The sequence below is a fragment of the Protomyctophum bolini genome (assembly GCF_963924005.1).
Source record: "Protomyctophum bolini genome assembly, chromosome: 13".
NCBI classification, from domain to species: Eukaryota; Metazoa; Chordata; class Actinopteri; order Myctophiformes; family Myctophidae; genus Protomyctophum; species Protomyctophum bolini.
Genome location: NC_137874.1, coordinates 15069399 through 15083140, shown reverse-complemented (window position 1 = coordinate 15083140; position 13742 = coordinate 15069399). Strand labels below are relative to the sequence as shown.

The following is a 13742-nucleotide window of genomic DNA, read 5'->3' as shown; positions in this document are numbered from 1 at the left end:
GGATTAGAGTATTTTGTTAGACCTTTGGCCAGTATAAAGTCCAGCTGGAAACCAGTGTTTGTATACTGTTTGCTTGTTTACTTTGAGTAACTCCTACTTTTGATCTTCTGACAGAAACATTATTCTTTATTATGTTCAGATTAGGAAACTGTGAAAGTGAAATTACTGCTGCCGAAGTGAAAATATCTTAGGTGGCCGGTTAAGACTGATAAAAGGTTAGGGGGTTTATGTGGTCGGTTAAGACTGAGGTTACGGTTATTAATAGTCGTACAATGCGACCAACGTGGGTCGCAGCCAGTAGGCTTCAGCATTGCATTAGAGTGATGAGTATTTTCATTCAAATCCGCTACCTTGCTCAGCGTGTGTAGCTTCGCCTCCACGTGAACTCCCCACTTTCCTCTCCCTCAAAGATTTGTTGCGTCTGTGTTCTTGTCCTCCGCACCATGTTGCCTCTCCTCCGGCGAGGGGGCAGCACGGTGCCAGGCCTGCTCCTCCCCTGTCCCCCGTGCCCCTCGCGCCCCACTGTCGCCCCATTCCCCCTCGCACCCCCCCTTCTCTCCTCCTTCAGGAAGTCGGCCACCAGTCTGAAGTACTCCAGTATGGCAGCGTGACTCCAGTTGCGCGTCGTGGCTTTCTCTGGCCCTCCCTGCGTGCCGCCCCACTCGTCCCGTGCGAACCCGCAGTGCCCCCCCGTGTCCGTCGTCACCAGCAGGAAATAAGGGTTGCTGTGGAACAGCGGGAGCGGCGTGGTGGAGGCGGGGGGCAAGAGCGGGTCGTCGCGGCTGCGTACGCAGAGAACGGGGACAGCCACCTCGTCTGCGTCTCTCAGAGGCTCGTTCCTTTCCCAGTAGCCGTCCCAGTCCTTGGCGGGGTAAGCCCTCTCCCCCAGTGCCCAGACCTCCGAGGGCCCCGTGGTGACTCCTCTCGGGGGAGAAGTCACCCTGGATCTCCTGCCTGTCGGAGGGCCGGGTGAGCCTGTCTGAGGGCCGGGTGAGCCTGTCGGAGGGCCGGGTGAGCCTGTCTGAGGGCCGGGTGAGCCTGTCGGAGGGCCGGGTGAGCCTGTCGGAGGGCCGGGTGAGCCTGTCTGAGGGCCGGGTGAGCCTGTCGGAGGGCCGGGTGAGACTGTCGGAGGGCCAGGTGAGCCGGTCAGAGGGCCGGGTGAGCCTGTCGGAGGGCCTGGTGTAGGAGGTCTTCGTGTCGTCTGCCGAGGCTGGGTGGAGGTGGAGGAGCAGAACAGAGCCTCCTCATAGTCTCTGAGGGAGGAAGAGCGGAGGATACGATCCACGTCCACAGCTGCACTGAAGGAGGTCGCATACCTGAGAAGATATGGGTGAATAGTGTTTCATTTTAAACTGCCTGGAAGTTATGCAGGAACGCCTAGAGTGGCAAAAAACAACTCCCTGGCCTTGACAGCCCATACATCCAAACATCCGATTGTGTTAAAGGACGTTAAAGCTTAAATTATTGTCTTTCTACCTCTAAAGTTGTTGTTTGCATAAAAATTACACTCATGTGAAGTTGGAGGCGCATAGATCATACATCACATTCCGTGCTCACCCAATCAAATAATCATCACAAAATGTCATTCCGGCCAATCACTTTTGGCGTCTACACTTTTCTGCCCTCACTTTTTATCCTCAATATGTACTTTGCTCAGCCAATCAAATCATCGTGTTTGTGTTCACATGCAGGTGATTATTCTTCTAAAGTTTGCAAGCGTTCGTTTTCAATAACCACCTCACCTGCTGAACTGCAGTTTTCTGTGGATGAGCGCCCCCCAGTGGTAGACGGGAGGCATGGGCGTCTGGAACCACAGCTGGCCCCGGAGCACCGGCGAGATGGTGGCGGCCGCCGTCAGGTGGGAGGCGGAGCCACACTCCCCTAGGTAGGACAGCAGGACCCCCGAACCGGAGCCCTCGCTCACCGCCACCAGCACAGAGGACGGGTGACAGTTACGCACGTAAGCCACTGCCTGGAAGGGGGATTCATGTTTTTTTTAAGATTTGTTTTGGGTTTTGGCTTTTATGCCTTTCATGTATAGTCTAGTTAGGCCGCTTTTCCACCGGAGTTGAACCGGTTCAGTTATTTCAGAACCCTTAAAGTTGCTTCAGAACTGGAACCAAAAAAATGGCCACCGGTTCCGTAAAAGCACCAAGGTTCCAAGAATTTAGAATTAACTTGTTCTAGAACAACTTGTTGGTGGAAATGGGGAGAGAGATGGGCATTGGGGAGTGGCTCACAGCAAAGGTCGTCGAGATCAGGAATCAAACCTGCAACAAGCTGTCGAAGTCTATGCCAGTCTTCCGGGCCTGTTGTTACTTTATCCACTTAAACTTGCTTAAACTTAAACCCCTATATACTTGTATTGACCAGGGTCAGGTTCTTTTCCTTCTACACCAAAACTCTTTGCCAAAAATAGTCATTCTACGAGATCACAATGTGTTGAGATGCTTTGTGAGCTGGCAGATCTGATATCGTACACTAGGGTTTACGTGGTTAAAGAAAGTTTAATTTCAAGTTTGATATCTGCTGTTGGGCAGAAACCATGCAGCTACAGTAACTCCATAATGTAACATTATCAGGAATTGTATTTATTTATATATTTATTTAAGGCAAAGCAATACTGCCTCATCAAAGTTGGTATTGTGACTTTATATATTGTCAACTACTTGCATGAGTGCGGAGAGGGGGTTGAAGTTAGCTGCTTTGGCAGACAGTTTGAGGGGCCAATGGAGCTGGCTGCTGGTTTCTCCCCGACAGTGACGAACAATAGATGTACACGCAGTAGATAGACTGTGAAAGCTCACAGTCACTGTATACAGTCACTGTACAGTCACTGTACAGTCACTTGTATATAGTCACTGTACCTGCTCAAGATCGGCCGGGTCTCCAAACTCGGTCAGTCGCGGGGTGGTGAGCGGGCAGCCGGCCGTGCCACGCGGGTGAAACACCACGGCGTAGAACCCCTGACACAGGGCCAGGTGGCAGAGCTCCTTCAGGTGGGGAGTCAGCCCTCCCCAGAACTGCGGCACGAGGATGAGGACAGGCGGGGTGGAGGTGAAGCAGCCCAGTGCCTTCGTCCCAGCCGGCTGACGCTCCCTCTCTCTCTTGGCCTCGGCCCTGCTCTCCCTCCCGGCCGCCTCCACGGCCCAGTCCAACGCCACCGTCCCCCCGTCTCTCATTAAGAGGTGGTCCCGGCTGAACTGCACTGGACTCTGCTGGCCGTCACAGAGGCTCCCCCACAGCAGCCCGCGCAGCGTCTGGACGTGGGGGTCTCCTCGGGGCCAGGCGGCCAGCCTCGGCAGGGCCAGAGAGCCACGGTGCTGGAACAGGTGTCGGGCCAGAGCGGTGGGCTGGCACGCCACGCCACGGCGGGGCCAACGTTGTCGAGGTGTGCTGCTCTGTTCGGGGCCAGATGTTGTCCCCACAGGGCCGTCCTCATCCCAGGCTCCCTCTGCCGTTATGTTTAGCTGTGGGAGTTCCAGAAGCCAACAGACGGCGAGCCAGAGCCTCCAGGCGCCAGCCCTCGCAGCGAGCCAGAGCCAAAGCTGTGCTGTGGGCCAGCGCAGGCCCAGGGAGAGCAGCAGGAGAAGCAGTGATGGAAGGAGGCACAGCACACATTCACATGCTGAGACTGACATCGGCAAAGCCAGGTACAGGAGCTGGATAAAGGCTGATTTCTAACCGGTGCTACTGTCCCCCAGTATATTTAGTTTAAGTCCTTAATATGGCACTCTAAGGAGTGAACAAGTCTTGAATTTCCATCCGATATAACCACTTGTCTTCTTCCTCCAGGTCCAATAATCAGCATATGGTCTGTATTTATATAAATGTCAGTCTATGAATCCCTACTGTTCAAACTCTCCTCTCCGTTTGCTCTGTGCTCCACCTCCTGCCCTTCATAAATCATTGGCCACCAGCTCCAACAAAAACACAAAGTGAGCAAATAGAAGGCAACACACTATGTCCTATATTAAGGAAACAAACGCATTCTACATTGTGGCTTGTCCTAGACTACCTGTCATATTTCTGTTATTTAAATCAGACCCGTCTGAAGTGAGTGGTACTGTACTGTACTGTACTGTACTGTACTGTACTGTACTGTACTGTACTGTACTGTACTGTACAAGCCCACCTCCCTGGCCTGTGTGTGTCTGTGTGTTAGGCTGTGCAACAGTGACACTTGGTGGTGAACAAACGTTTTGGGTCTATGTGGGCATGGGGTTTTCCTAAATGAGTATTATATCTCTCCATATTTAACAGTAGAAGTCAGCAGTCCTGCATTCATGATTGAATGTTAGGTTGTCTGTGCAAATTCCTGCTATGAACCTCATAGCTGGCAGCGAAGTGTTTCTGAATGTTGATGTTTATCTTTACATCACACCTGCATACCAGTATGCACAGAACATGCACAGCATTCATTTAACTGTGATGGTGCATGCAGTCAGATACATTCACATTAACTGCACGGTAGCCTGGGGCTGTACATAGACGAATCACTTATTGCCGTCATCTTCACACGTCGACAGGTGGCCGATGTGTGCCATTTTAAAATTATTATGCTTAAGTTAAGTTGAGGCATTATAAGTGCATGCATATCTGTGGTAAGGCTGTGAATGTGATGACCTCATCACATTTGTGAAGACGGCTATGGCCGTTTTTAGCCCAATGAGTGTTTTTCCGTGCAAAACTAATGCTTGCAATTGATTCAGAATCATGATAACCCCTAGTTTGTCACATGCTACAGGCTCTCTGAGTCGGTTCCACGTTTTAAATCGTAGCATAGACTATCTTTTAATCCTAATTTCTCCTGATTGTGTTTTACTGATTGTTTCTCTTCTTACTTCTTACTATTAAACTTCTAATTCTTCTAACTTCTAACTATTAAACTAAACTTCTTACTATTGTCTACCTAAATTCTTCCAGGGGTCACAAGGGGGCGCTCCGCAGGCCGCTAATTGGGGAACCCTGGTCTAGTGAAATGAACCATTCAAACCACACTGATATGGACTCAGTCATTCATTGTGTGTAACTTCAGCTGCCGTCAGATTGATCATTCTCCAGTTTACAGGTAGGCCTACGTCTGCAAATCTGAGGAGCCAGAGGAGACATGTACATACAGTCAAGACTTAGTGCTTTTTCTGGTTTTATCCTCTTTAGTAGTTTTCGTATTGACCTGTGATTGTGTGTTATGCTATGCTATGCTGCTATGTAGCCTACTACTGTATGTATCTATATGCATGCATGCCATTCATACGAACCAATACTTCCTATTATGGCCTCATTTACGAACCGGATGCTACCCTAACCCATTGGTAGCCTATAGATAAAATAGTTTATGTAAGTTATATAATATTTCATGGAGGCCTCATAGTGGCCTCCTGCACCTCAAAAAGTCCCTGTTGATGTCACTGTTTGACCCACCCATCCACACTGTCCCTGGTGAATTTCACTGTTTGACCCACCCATCCACACTGTCCCTGGTGAATTTCACTGTTTGACCCACCCATCCACACTGTCCCTGGTGAATTTCACTGTTTGACCCACCCATCCACACTGTCCCTGGTGAATTTCACTGTTTGACCCACCCATCCACACTGTCCCTGCTGATTCACTGTTTGACCCACCCATCCACACTGTCCCTGGTGAATTTCACTGTTTGACCCACCCATCCACACTGTCCCTGCTGATTCACTGTTTGACCCACCCATCCACACTGTCCCTGGTGAATTTCACTGTTTGACCCACCCATCCACACTGTCCCTGCTGATTCACTGTTTGACCCACCCATCCACACTGTCCCTGGTGAATTTCACTGTTTGACCCACCCATCCACACTGTCCCTGGTGAATTTCACTGTTTGACCCACCCATCCACACTGTCCCTGGTGAATTTCACTGTTTGACCCACCCATCCACACTGTCCCTGCTGATTCACTGTTTGACCCACCCATCCACACTGTCCCTGCTGATTTCACTGTGTTTTTGGAGAACGCAAGAGTTGGCTCTTTCCTGTCAATACCCATTAAGACCTGAGGCTGATTCTACAAAATGTCTTCTAAACAGTTTTCTGGGGGAAAGAAACTTATGTTGCTATATCAGTGTATAAGGTATAGTATATCAGTGGTGCATGCTCAAACCTTTTCATGCCAAGGGCCCCCAGAAGCAAAAATGTGAGTTAAAATTGCTCACTTTAAAAATATATACAGTGTATATGTTACAGTACAAAGTGGAAAGATTGTACTGTACCTTTTTCTTCAAGTTCACCTCCGTCACAGAGTTGCATGGCAAATGACGTCTTGGAGGTACCCTGGCTCTGGGGGATGTTGATTTACGCTTCTGTCCCTATCGGGAATAACTCGGACTGAAGATGACTTCGCAAGGTTCGGCTGCACAGTTGTTACGACCACCAGTCTAGGGTTAGGGGAAGTAACATAAAATTAAAGTTGAATTTAAAATGGAATATACTTTATATTTATAAAAGAAGAACCAACTACAGAAATCTTGACAATAAATACAAAACCACAGAACTCAAAGTAACAAAGCCATAAATCAGCTGGCAGCCTCCAGTGATCGACAGACATGCAGCTGTCAGTCCATTTGCCAATCCGCACCTCCAATTCTCCACCTCAAATAATATAGAATACCAAATAATGTAATGCAAGTATATCTAAATACAAATATACACTAATATGGCTGGCCGTAACAACGGTGACTCGCTGACAGCGATGCAGGTGTGTGCGAGGTAGCCTATGTGCACTTAACAAAATAACATTTTAAATTACATTTAAAGATATGTTGCTGCAGTCGCTCTCACAGAGTAGTGATGTGCACTCCTGAGTCAGCCATATACGGTCAATGGCTCAGCCCTGTTCTCTCTGGCGGAATTTATTTCTACACAGTCTGTGTCTATGGCAGAGACCAGGGGTGCCCACATTTTTTGGACTTGAGATCTCAACAAGATCTATACCTGGGGGCTTTGGTTTGGCTTTGGTTTGGTTCTTTTCTTTTTTTGAGCTGACAGGCCCTTTTTGATGTCAATGAATCAAGTCACCTTAATTCAAGTGGCAGATCGCAATCTACCTTTTTGGGCACCGCTGGCATAGACGATCGAGTCTCTGTTTTTTGCCAATGTAAATTGTAATTCCTGGGCATACATTAACTAGGTGTGGCAGTAACGCCAAGAGGTACGGAGTCTGCCGGAAATGTACCGTAGTAGTGTAGGATGTAGCTGTCAAATGAATTAAGAGGCATAGCCAGATGTTGAGGGATATTATGCACACATGTGTTGCTCTTTCCTGTATGTGACCTTTATGTGTAACTTCAGGCACATCTTGTGACCTCTAGCATAATAGAACAGTATAATGACAGGAGAACAAGCTGATTTTGTTTTTCTCACACAAATGTTCGTACTGTATGCGTGACAAGTCCACACAAGCCAATTCTCCCAGAGGCAGTGTCCCAAAGATCTTTCACTACCCAATAATGCAGCAGGCTAGAGGCACAAATCCATAAAAATCCTTGTCAAATTGTGGTGAAGACACTAAACCAAACAAACAGCTTTCCAGCCTGTTATTTTCACTAAGAAGAAAACCATAGTTACCCCTTTGGGTGCTCAGTTAATAAAGAAATGTCAGACACTGCAATGGCTGTAGGGGTTACATAAAAGTGCTTTATGTAACCCCTTATTTATAGTAGGGTTGTCCCGATCCGATCACGTGAACTTGGGGCCGATTACGTCATTTTCAAATGATTGGAATCAGATTGAGAGCAGATCGCGACATCCATCCATCTGCGTGCATTTCCCGTCAGTCCGTTGGTCCGTCACCCCTCGTGACATCACGTGACATCACGTGACATCATCACGCTATTCATTTCAATAGAAGTTGCACAGTGGCGTTTTGAACTTTTGAAGCACCCGGAAAGACTGCCGGAAGTACAATTATAACTCAATGGCTGGAGTGAGTGGAGTTAGAGGTTCCTGGGTTGGGTAGCACCGAGGTATGTCTGGGACAGACAATAGATAGATTAACCCTCCTGACGTCTTTTTGGGCATGTCATTCCAAATTTTTGAGGGACGCTAGCCCCTCCTATATACAGTACAGGTTTAATGTTTGTTTTTTAGTTCAATGTTTGTTTTAAAAACGCCATTGACAATAAGGAGAATTGAATGTTTGTTTTGTCTCAAGGTTTGTTTTACATCATGTTGTAAGACGATAAGAGCGCCCCTCACTTCACACGGGTGTGATGTTTTTAAATAGCATTGCATCACGTAGTGTTTTTAAGCTTGCAGGTTAAGCAGTATTGCTGCTTGTCACAAAATAACATGCTCATCTTGTAAGAGGATACATTAATTATGATCACATTATTTAGATTGCGTGACAGGTATCAAAATGTAATTCTGTTTATGTGCAATTTTAATATTTTAATTATGTATAATTTCATAGGTATGTGATGTCGTTTTAAGTCATGCCTAGGAGTGGTTAACCTTTACCACCAAACTGTTCATTAGTGCTACTGTGTTGCAATCATAGAGGTTGCAATTCAACATGTCTGGTAACCACAGTGGAGGTCTGAACTCTGACCCTGTGGTTTGATTGATTGAAGTATTTATTACAGTACATTTCAAGCACAACTCAATACAAAAACTGTCAACTGTGAGTGGACGACCAATAACGCACTAGTCGCACTACGCTTGTTTACAAGAGGGTCCACCATGTTCAATTCATCATAACATTTAGAGACTTCTATATAGCCAAAAAACAGGAAATTATCACCATAAAGGAGGTTAAAAGGGAAAATAAAACATATACAGTGAGGGGAAAAGGGGTGGGTGGGGGATTCAGCTTTTACTGGGGCCAGTTTCGAATTGCAGCCGTCCGTAGGTGCCCTTTGAGAGCGGTTTTGAAGGAGTCAAGGGATTCGCATGTCTTAATGACCGTTGGTAGGGCGTTTCACATTTTGGTGGCATAGGAGCGAAATGAATTTAGTCCCTTGTTTGTGCCAAATCTGGGTTGGACATGGTTTGTTGAGCTCCCTCTGGTGTTGTGGGTGTGGACTTCGTTGACATTAAGGAAGTATTTAGACAGGTACATGGGTATCTTGGTGGTGTATCGAATCTTGTGGACCAGACCCATTGCAAGTTGCTGTACTCTGTCGTCAACCCAGCCTGTCAAAGTGGGCAGGGGTGAGGTGGTTTCGGGGAGTGAGGCCAAGTAGTAGCCTGACCAGTTTGTTTTGGGAGGTCTGGAACCTTGTTTAAAGGGCCTTTGAGGTGCTGTGGTACCAAGAGGTGCATGCATAGTCGAAGAAACCTTGTACGAGGGCTCCTGTTAGGGTCTTCAAGGTGTTTTTGTTGACCAGTGAGGAGATCCTGTATAGGAATCTTGTTCTTTGGTTGACTTTTTTGATTACGTGGTTGTCAAATTATGACCGAGGCATGACACTGGTGTGGCGTCAGACAAGTCCATATGTATTGGATTTTTGTAACAGCCGCACAATATTATTAATACATATTTACCAGTAATATTAGATTTTAACTTAAAAAGATTTACTAGAACTGCTATCTATATCAGATCTTGGTGCATTTGCAGAAGTTGAGGGATTAATGTTTGATGTTATTGCACAGACATGCAAAAGTAATCTGATCTAGCCAATCAGGATTGAATATGAAAAATGTAACCGGTCCGTCTTGATCTTGACTGTAGAGATAATGTGTACTGACTTGCGTGATGTCTGGCCAAAATATGTGGGAGTAATATAAAAAAATGTGTTTTGCAAAAATCAGAAAGAAGTTACATGTCCGCACACTCCCAGTAGTATTCAACGTTTCCACCTTATCGGATTCCTGATGAAGACCCGATAGGGTCGAAACGTTGAATCCTAATAAAATACTACTGGGAGCTTAAGAACGGCGTGCGGACATCCTACCTTCTTTCTGCATGTATATGTTTTGTTCAGCACCCGTCAACTTTCTTTTTAGATGTGCATGCTTCCATTTTGGATCTTATCTTTTTGCTAAAATCAGCCTCGGCCTAATGCAAATGTGTGTGCATTTGTTTACATTTTGTTCAAAACGGACCACTCCTGCAAAATGTGTAGTGGTTTGCGTGAAAATGTGGTTTTGCGAATATTGTGCTCTGACCTCCAGGGCGTGTGCGTGCACAGTTTCACACAGATTGGTCCAACGATGCCGGAGATTAGCTGTTAACAGACAGACAGACACACACACATAAAATGATGGATGGACGGACAGACCGATGTTAGTGTGACGTCCTGTTAGTCCGATATACGTGGCTGGTTATGACTCACTTAACCGGCTTTCGCGTGCGGTTAGGGTTAAGGGTAGGTTTAGTAATGTATAGGCTTATTGGGACGTCGGACTAACGATTAGCACACCGGACAGACGATAAGGCGATTTAATTGTATTTTTGCCGTTTCTTTTTTAGGCTTCTTAATCACAAATTGCACAGGACAGATATGACAAATAACTTAGCGATTTGGGTTGGAGTTATGCCTCATTTATAGTAGTTGTGCGCTGGTGTCACGTACCGGGAAAATTGCAAATCTAACCATTTGCAGCATGACACGTTTCTGCAGCTTGCACGTATATATATATCTTTTAAATTATGTCCTCACAAGTATAGTAATATAAACATGTGCATGGGTTTGGCATGTGTGAGTGTCATGCTGGCCAACAGCCATAGCTTTGGTGTTCCTCAGGATGGCCTTTTGATCCTCCTCCAAGCAGAGATTAGCAGCAGCTATGATTGTATTGTTGTCATGATGGGTGTAGTGATGATGAGAATGCTGAGAGGACTGCCAAGAGGGTTAGACGTGCCAAGAAAGATTATTATTCCCCATGAAGAAGCACATCTGACTGCAACACATCTCATAGATCAGGGACAGTCGTCTCTGGCAGGCTGAATTCAAGGCTTGGCTATAGGCTTGTCAAAAACTATTACATCATCGCCTGATCGCAATTATTTGAGATAATCGCAGTTATTTTGCATGATCGATTCCTCGTTCATACATTTTCAAACTTTTTCCAAAAATAGCAGAAATAGCTATTCCGCTATTTAAAAATTATTTGGAAAGTATATAACATTGTTATAAATGTGTAGTTTCTTTGGGGTGCAATGTGCATATGTTTGGTCCGACACACAATATTCCAACACCCTACCCCAAACCCTAACCTAACCCTAATCCCTAACCACACGCAGGAGCTTTATTTATATAGCGCCTTTCATGACATAAAAATACAGCGCAAAGTGCTTTACAGGGCAGAAAAGAGAAAAACAAGAAAAAAAACATAAAATATAAATAATGAGGGGTTTATGCTATAATAACATGTGCAGATGTCAAACTGCAGTCGCTGACAGTCTTGTTTACATCCTTCACTGACATTCCAAGTCAACTGAGGAAGTTGTTTTGTTTTCCTCCATATGGCTCCCATACACGAGCATCTGCCATCGAATGAGTGCTTTTGACCACAATGTAGGACCGCAATTGTACTGGTTGTTGCAGACACTTTTTTTGGTTTGTTTTTTAGTGTGATAAAATGGTGTATTTATGGCGCTTTACATAGATCGTGCATTAAATTCACCTATTCATACACCGATGACAGGGGAAACCATGCAAGGCACCAACCTGCACATCAGGAGCAATTGGGGGTTCGGTGTCTTGCTCAAAGACACTTCGACACTAACTCTGGGGGATCCCGGGTTCGAACTGGCAACCTGGATGGACAATTATTTGTTAATTCAGAATGAATTAATTCCAAACAGATTCATATTGAACTGTTTACATGGAATCTGAATAAAATATTCCTCGTTCCTCATTCGTTTACATGAACAAAGCATTAATTCAATGCTACTACTAGTAAGGGAAGACACGTGTAAAATAATGAATGTATTCCAAACTCTCAGTGGCCTTGTGGTGTTGATATGGTAAATATATCCCAATTCAAACAGTCCAAACCCGAATGAAATTTATTTCGGGTCAGACCGGAATGGAATATGATGTTTACATGAGCATTTTTATTCTGAATGAGCAGACATTCTGAATACATTTGGAAAATATCTGTCCATGTAAATACAGCCACTTATTCATGTTTCTCCTTTAATTTGTCACCTGTTTTTGTTTGTCCACTGAGACACAGAGGAGTCACTGATGAGAAGGCTGCTGCGTGATCTGACCCAATTCCCAGCAAGAGCACACCTGTCCTGTAATATGCCGTACAAACAGAAAATAACTGTGTGTCTGCATAACGAACAAGTAAGTATGTCAAATCACGGTCCAGGTGGGTCCTAAAGGTTTACAGAAGTATCCATCTCTTCATGTGTGGGCCCGGTCTCACATAGCCCCCGATGGGGAACATTTTGGGAGTGAACTGTCAGGAACATTCCAAGGGCCCTGCAGTCACACTCATGAATGCCATAGTTTATGTTTATGGGTTTGAAACTCGATAAATGTCTGTTGAGTGTGTCAGTTATGTCGTGGAGGCATTTGAGGGTTCAATCCTTGCTATGAGGGATCTTGAGCAAGACGGAGTGAATCCCTTCAACGTTGCTCTAGAGGTGTGTGTGTGTGTGTGTGTGTGTGTGTGTGTGTGTGTGTGTGTGTGTGTGTGTGTGTGTGTGTGTGTGTGTGTGTGTGTGTGTGTGTATAATTGTATATATATTAAAAGTTATATAATTAGACGGACGGCAGTGGATCAGGTGCTCAGTTGCCGGTTCAATCCAGGGTGTCCCCTGAGTTAGCGTCAAAGTGTCCTTGATCAAGAAACTGAACTTAGCTGCTCCCGATATTGCACTTACATAACATGTACAGGAATTTGCTCTCAGGGCAAAAAAAATTCTCCTACCAGATGAGCATCTAGGCTATAGAACTTACTCCTGAGAATGATCTGTGATGTGACAAGACCTGTTCCAGAAAGAAGATCTCACCACTTTGCAGGTGTGCACGAAATAATGATCCTCTTTGTCTGCAGGTTCTTTTAGCACTGTAATTACCGTTAGTCGGTTTGTATAAAACCTGGGCTTGTTTGACAAGGTGTAATAAGAGTGTATAGCATACAGTACAATCCAAATGCCAAATCGAATTAAACTTTATAGGATATTATTTCCTATAGCAAGTGCAACTGAAAGTTATCCACAGAAAAGAACGTCTTACATCGTCATTTAGTGCCCTATAAACAAACATTATAAAGTCCATAGACTTGGCTGGAAAACGATTTATGTAATTAGTGCTCTTATCAAATATTGTAATATCCTCAAAGTCCATAGACTTGGCTGTGGGGGGGAAAGGAGGGGGGAAAAGGAGATTAATCAAGAAAAACAGTTAATACAAATATATCTACATATTTACATGGTGCCTGAGATAAGATTAAATGTGTGTGAGCATAGCAACAGATGTATGCTGTGCATGATATACTATGAGAAGAACAAAAGTTAATATAATATAGGGCTTAGTTAGTGTGACCAATGTCATTGATCTATTAAAAAATCACACCCGTGTGAAGTGAGGGGCTCTCTTATCATCATACGTCATCACGTTCCGTGCTCAGCCAATAAAATCATCACATTCCGTGCTACAGACACAGACACAGCTGTGCATAGGAGGGGCTAGCTGGCGACCATCAAAAACGAAATATGGAGATATGAGGTTTCCACCCGACAGTGACGATAATAACTTGATGCCTTCTTCCTACCTGCTATGGCAACACAATAGAGAGCATCATCA

General features: G+C 45.3%; 1 protein-coding gene across 1 annotated transcript; it reads right to left on the bottom strand.

Moving 5' to 3' along the window:
• Window positions 1-355: 355 nt before the first annotated feature.
• On the bottom strand, window positions 356-3641 carry LOC308327539 (protein ABHD15; the record flags this gene model as incomplete). Its single annotated transcript, XM_080781060.1, has 3 exons — window positions 356-1316; window positions 1743-1972; window positions 2868-3641. 3 exons carry the CDS (start codon window positions 3639-3641, stop codon window positions 356-358), a joined length of 1965 nt encoding a protein of 654 aa, XP_080637186.1.
• Window positions 3642-13742: the final 10101 nt, after the last annotated feature.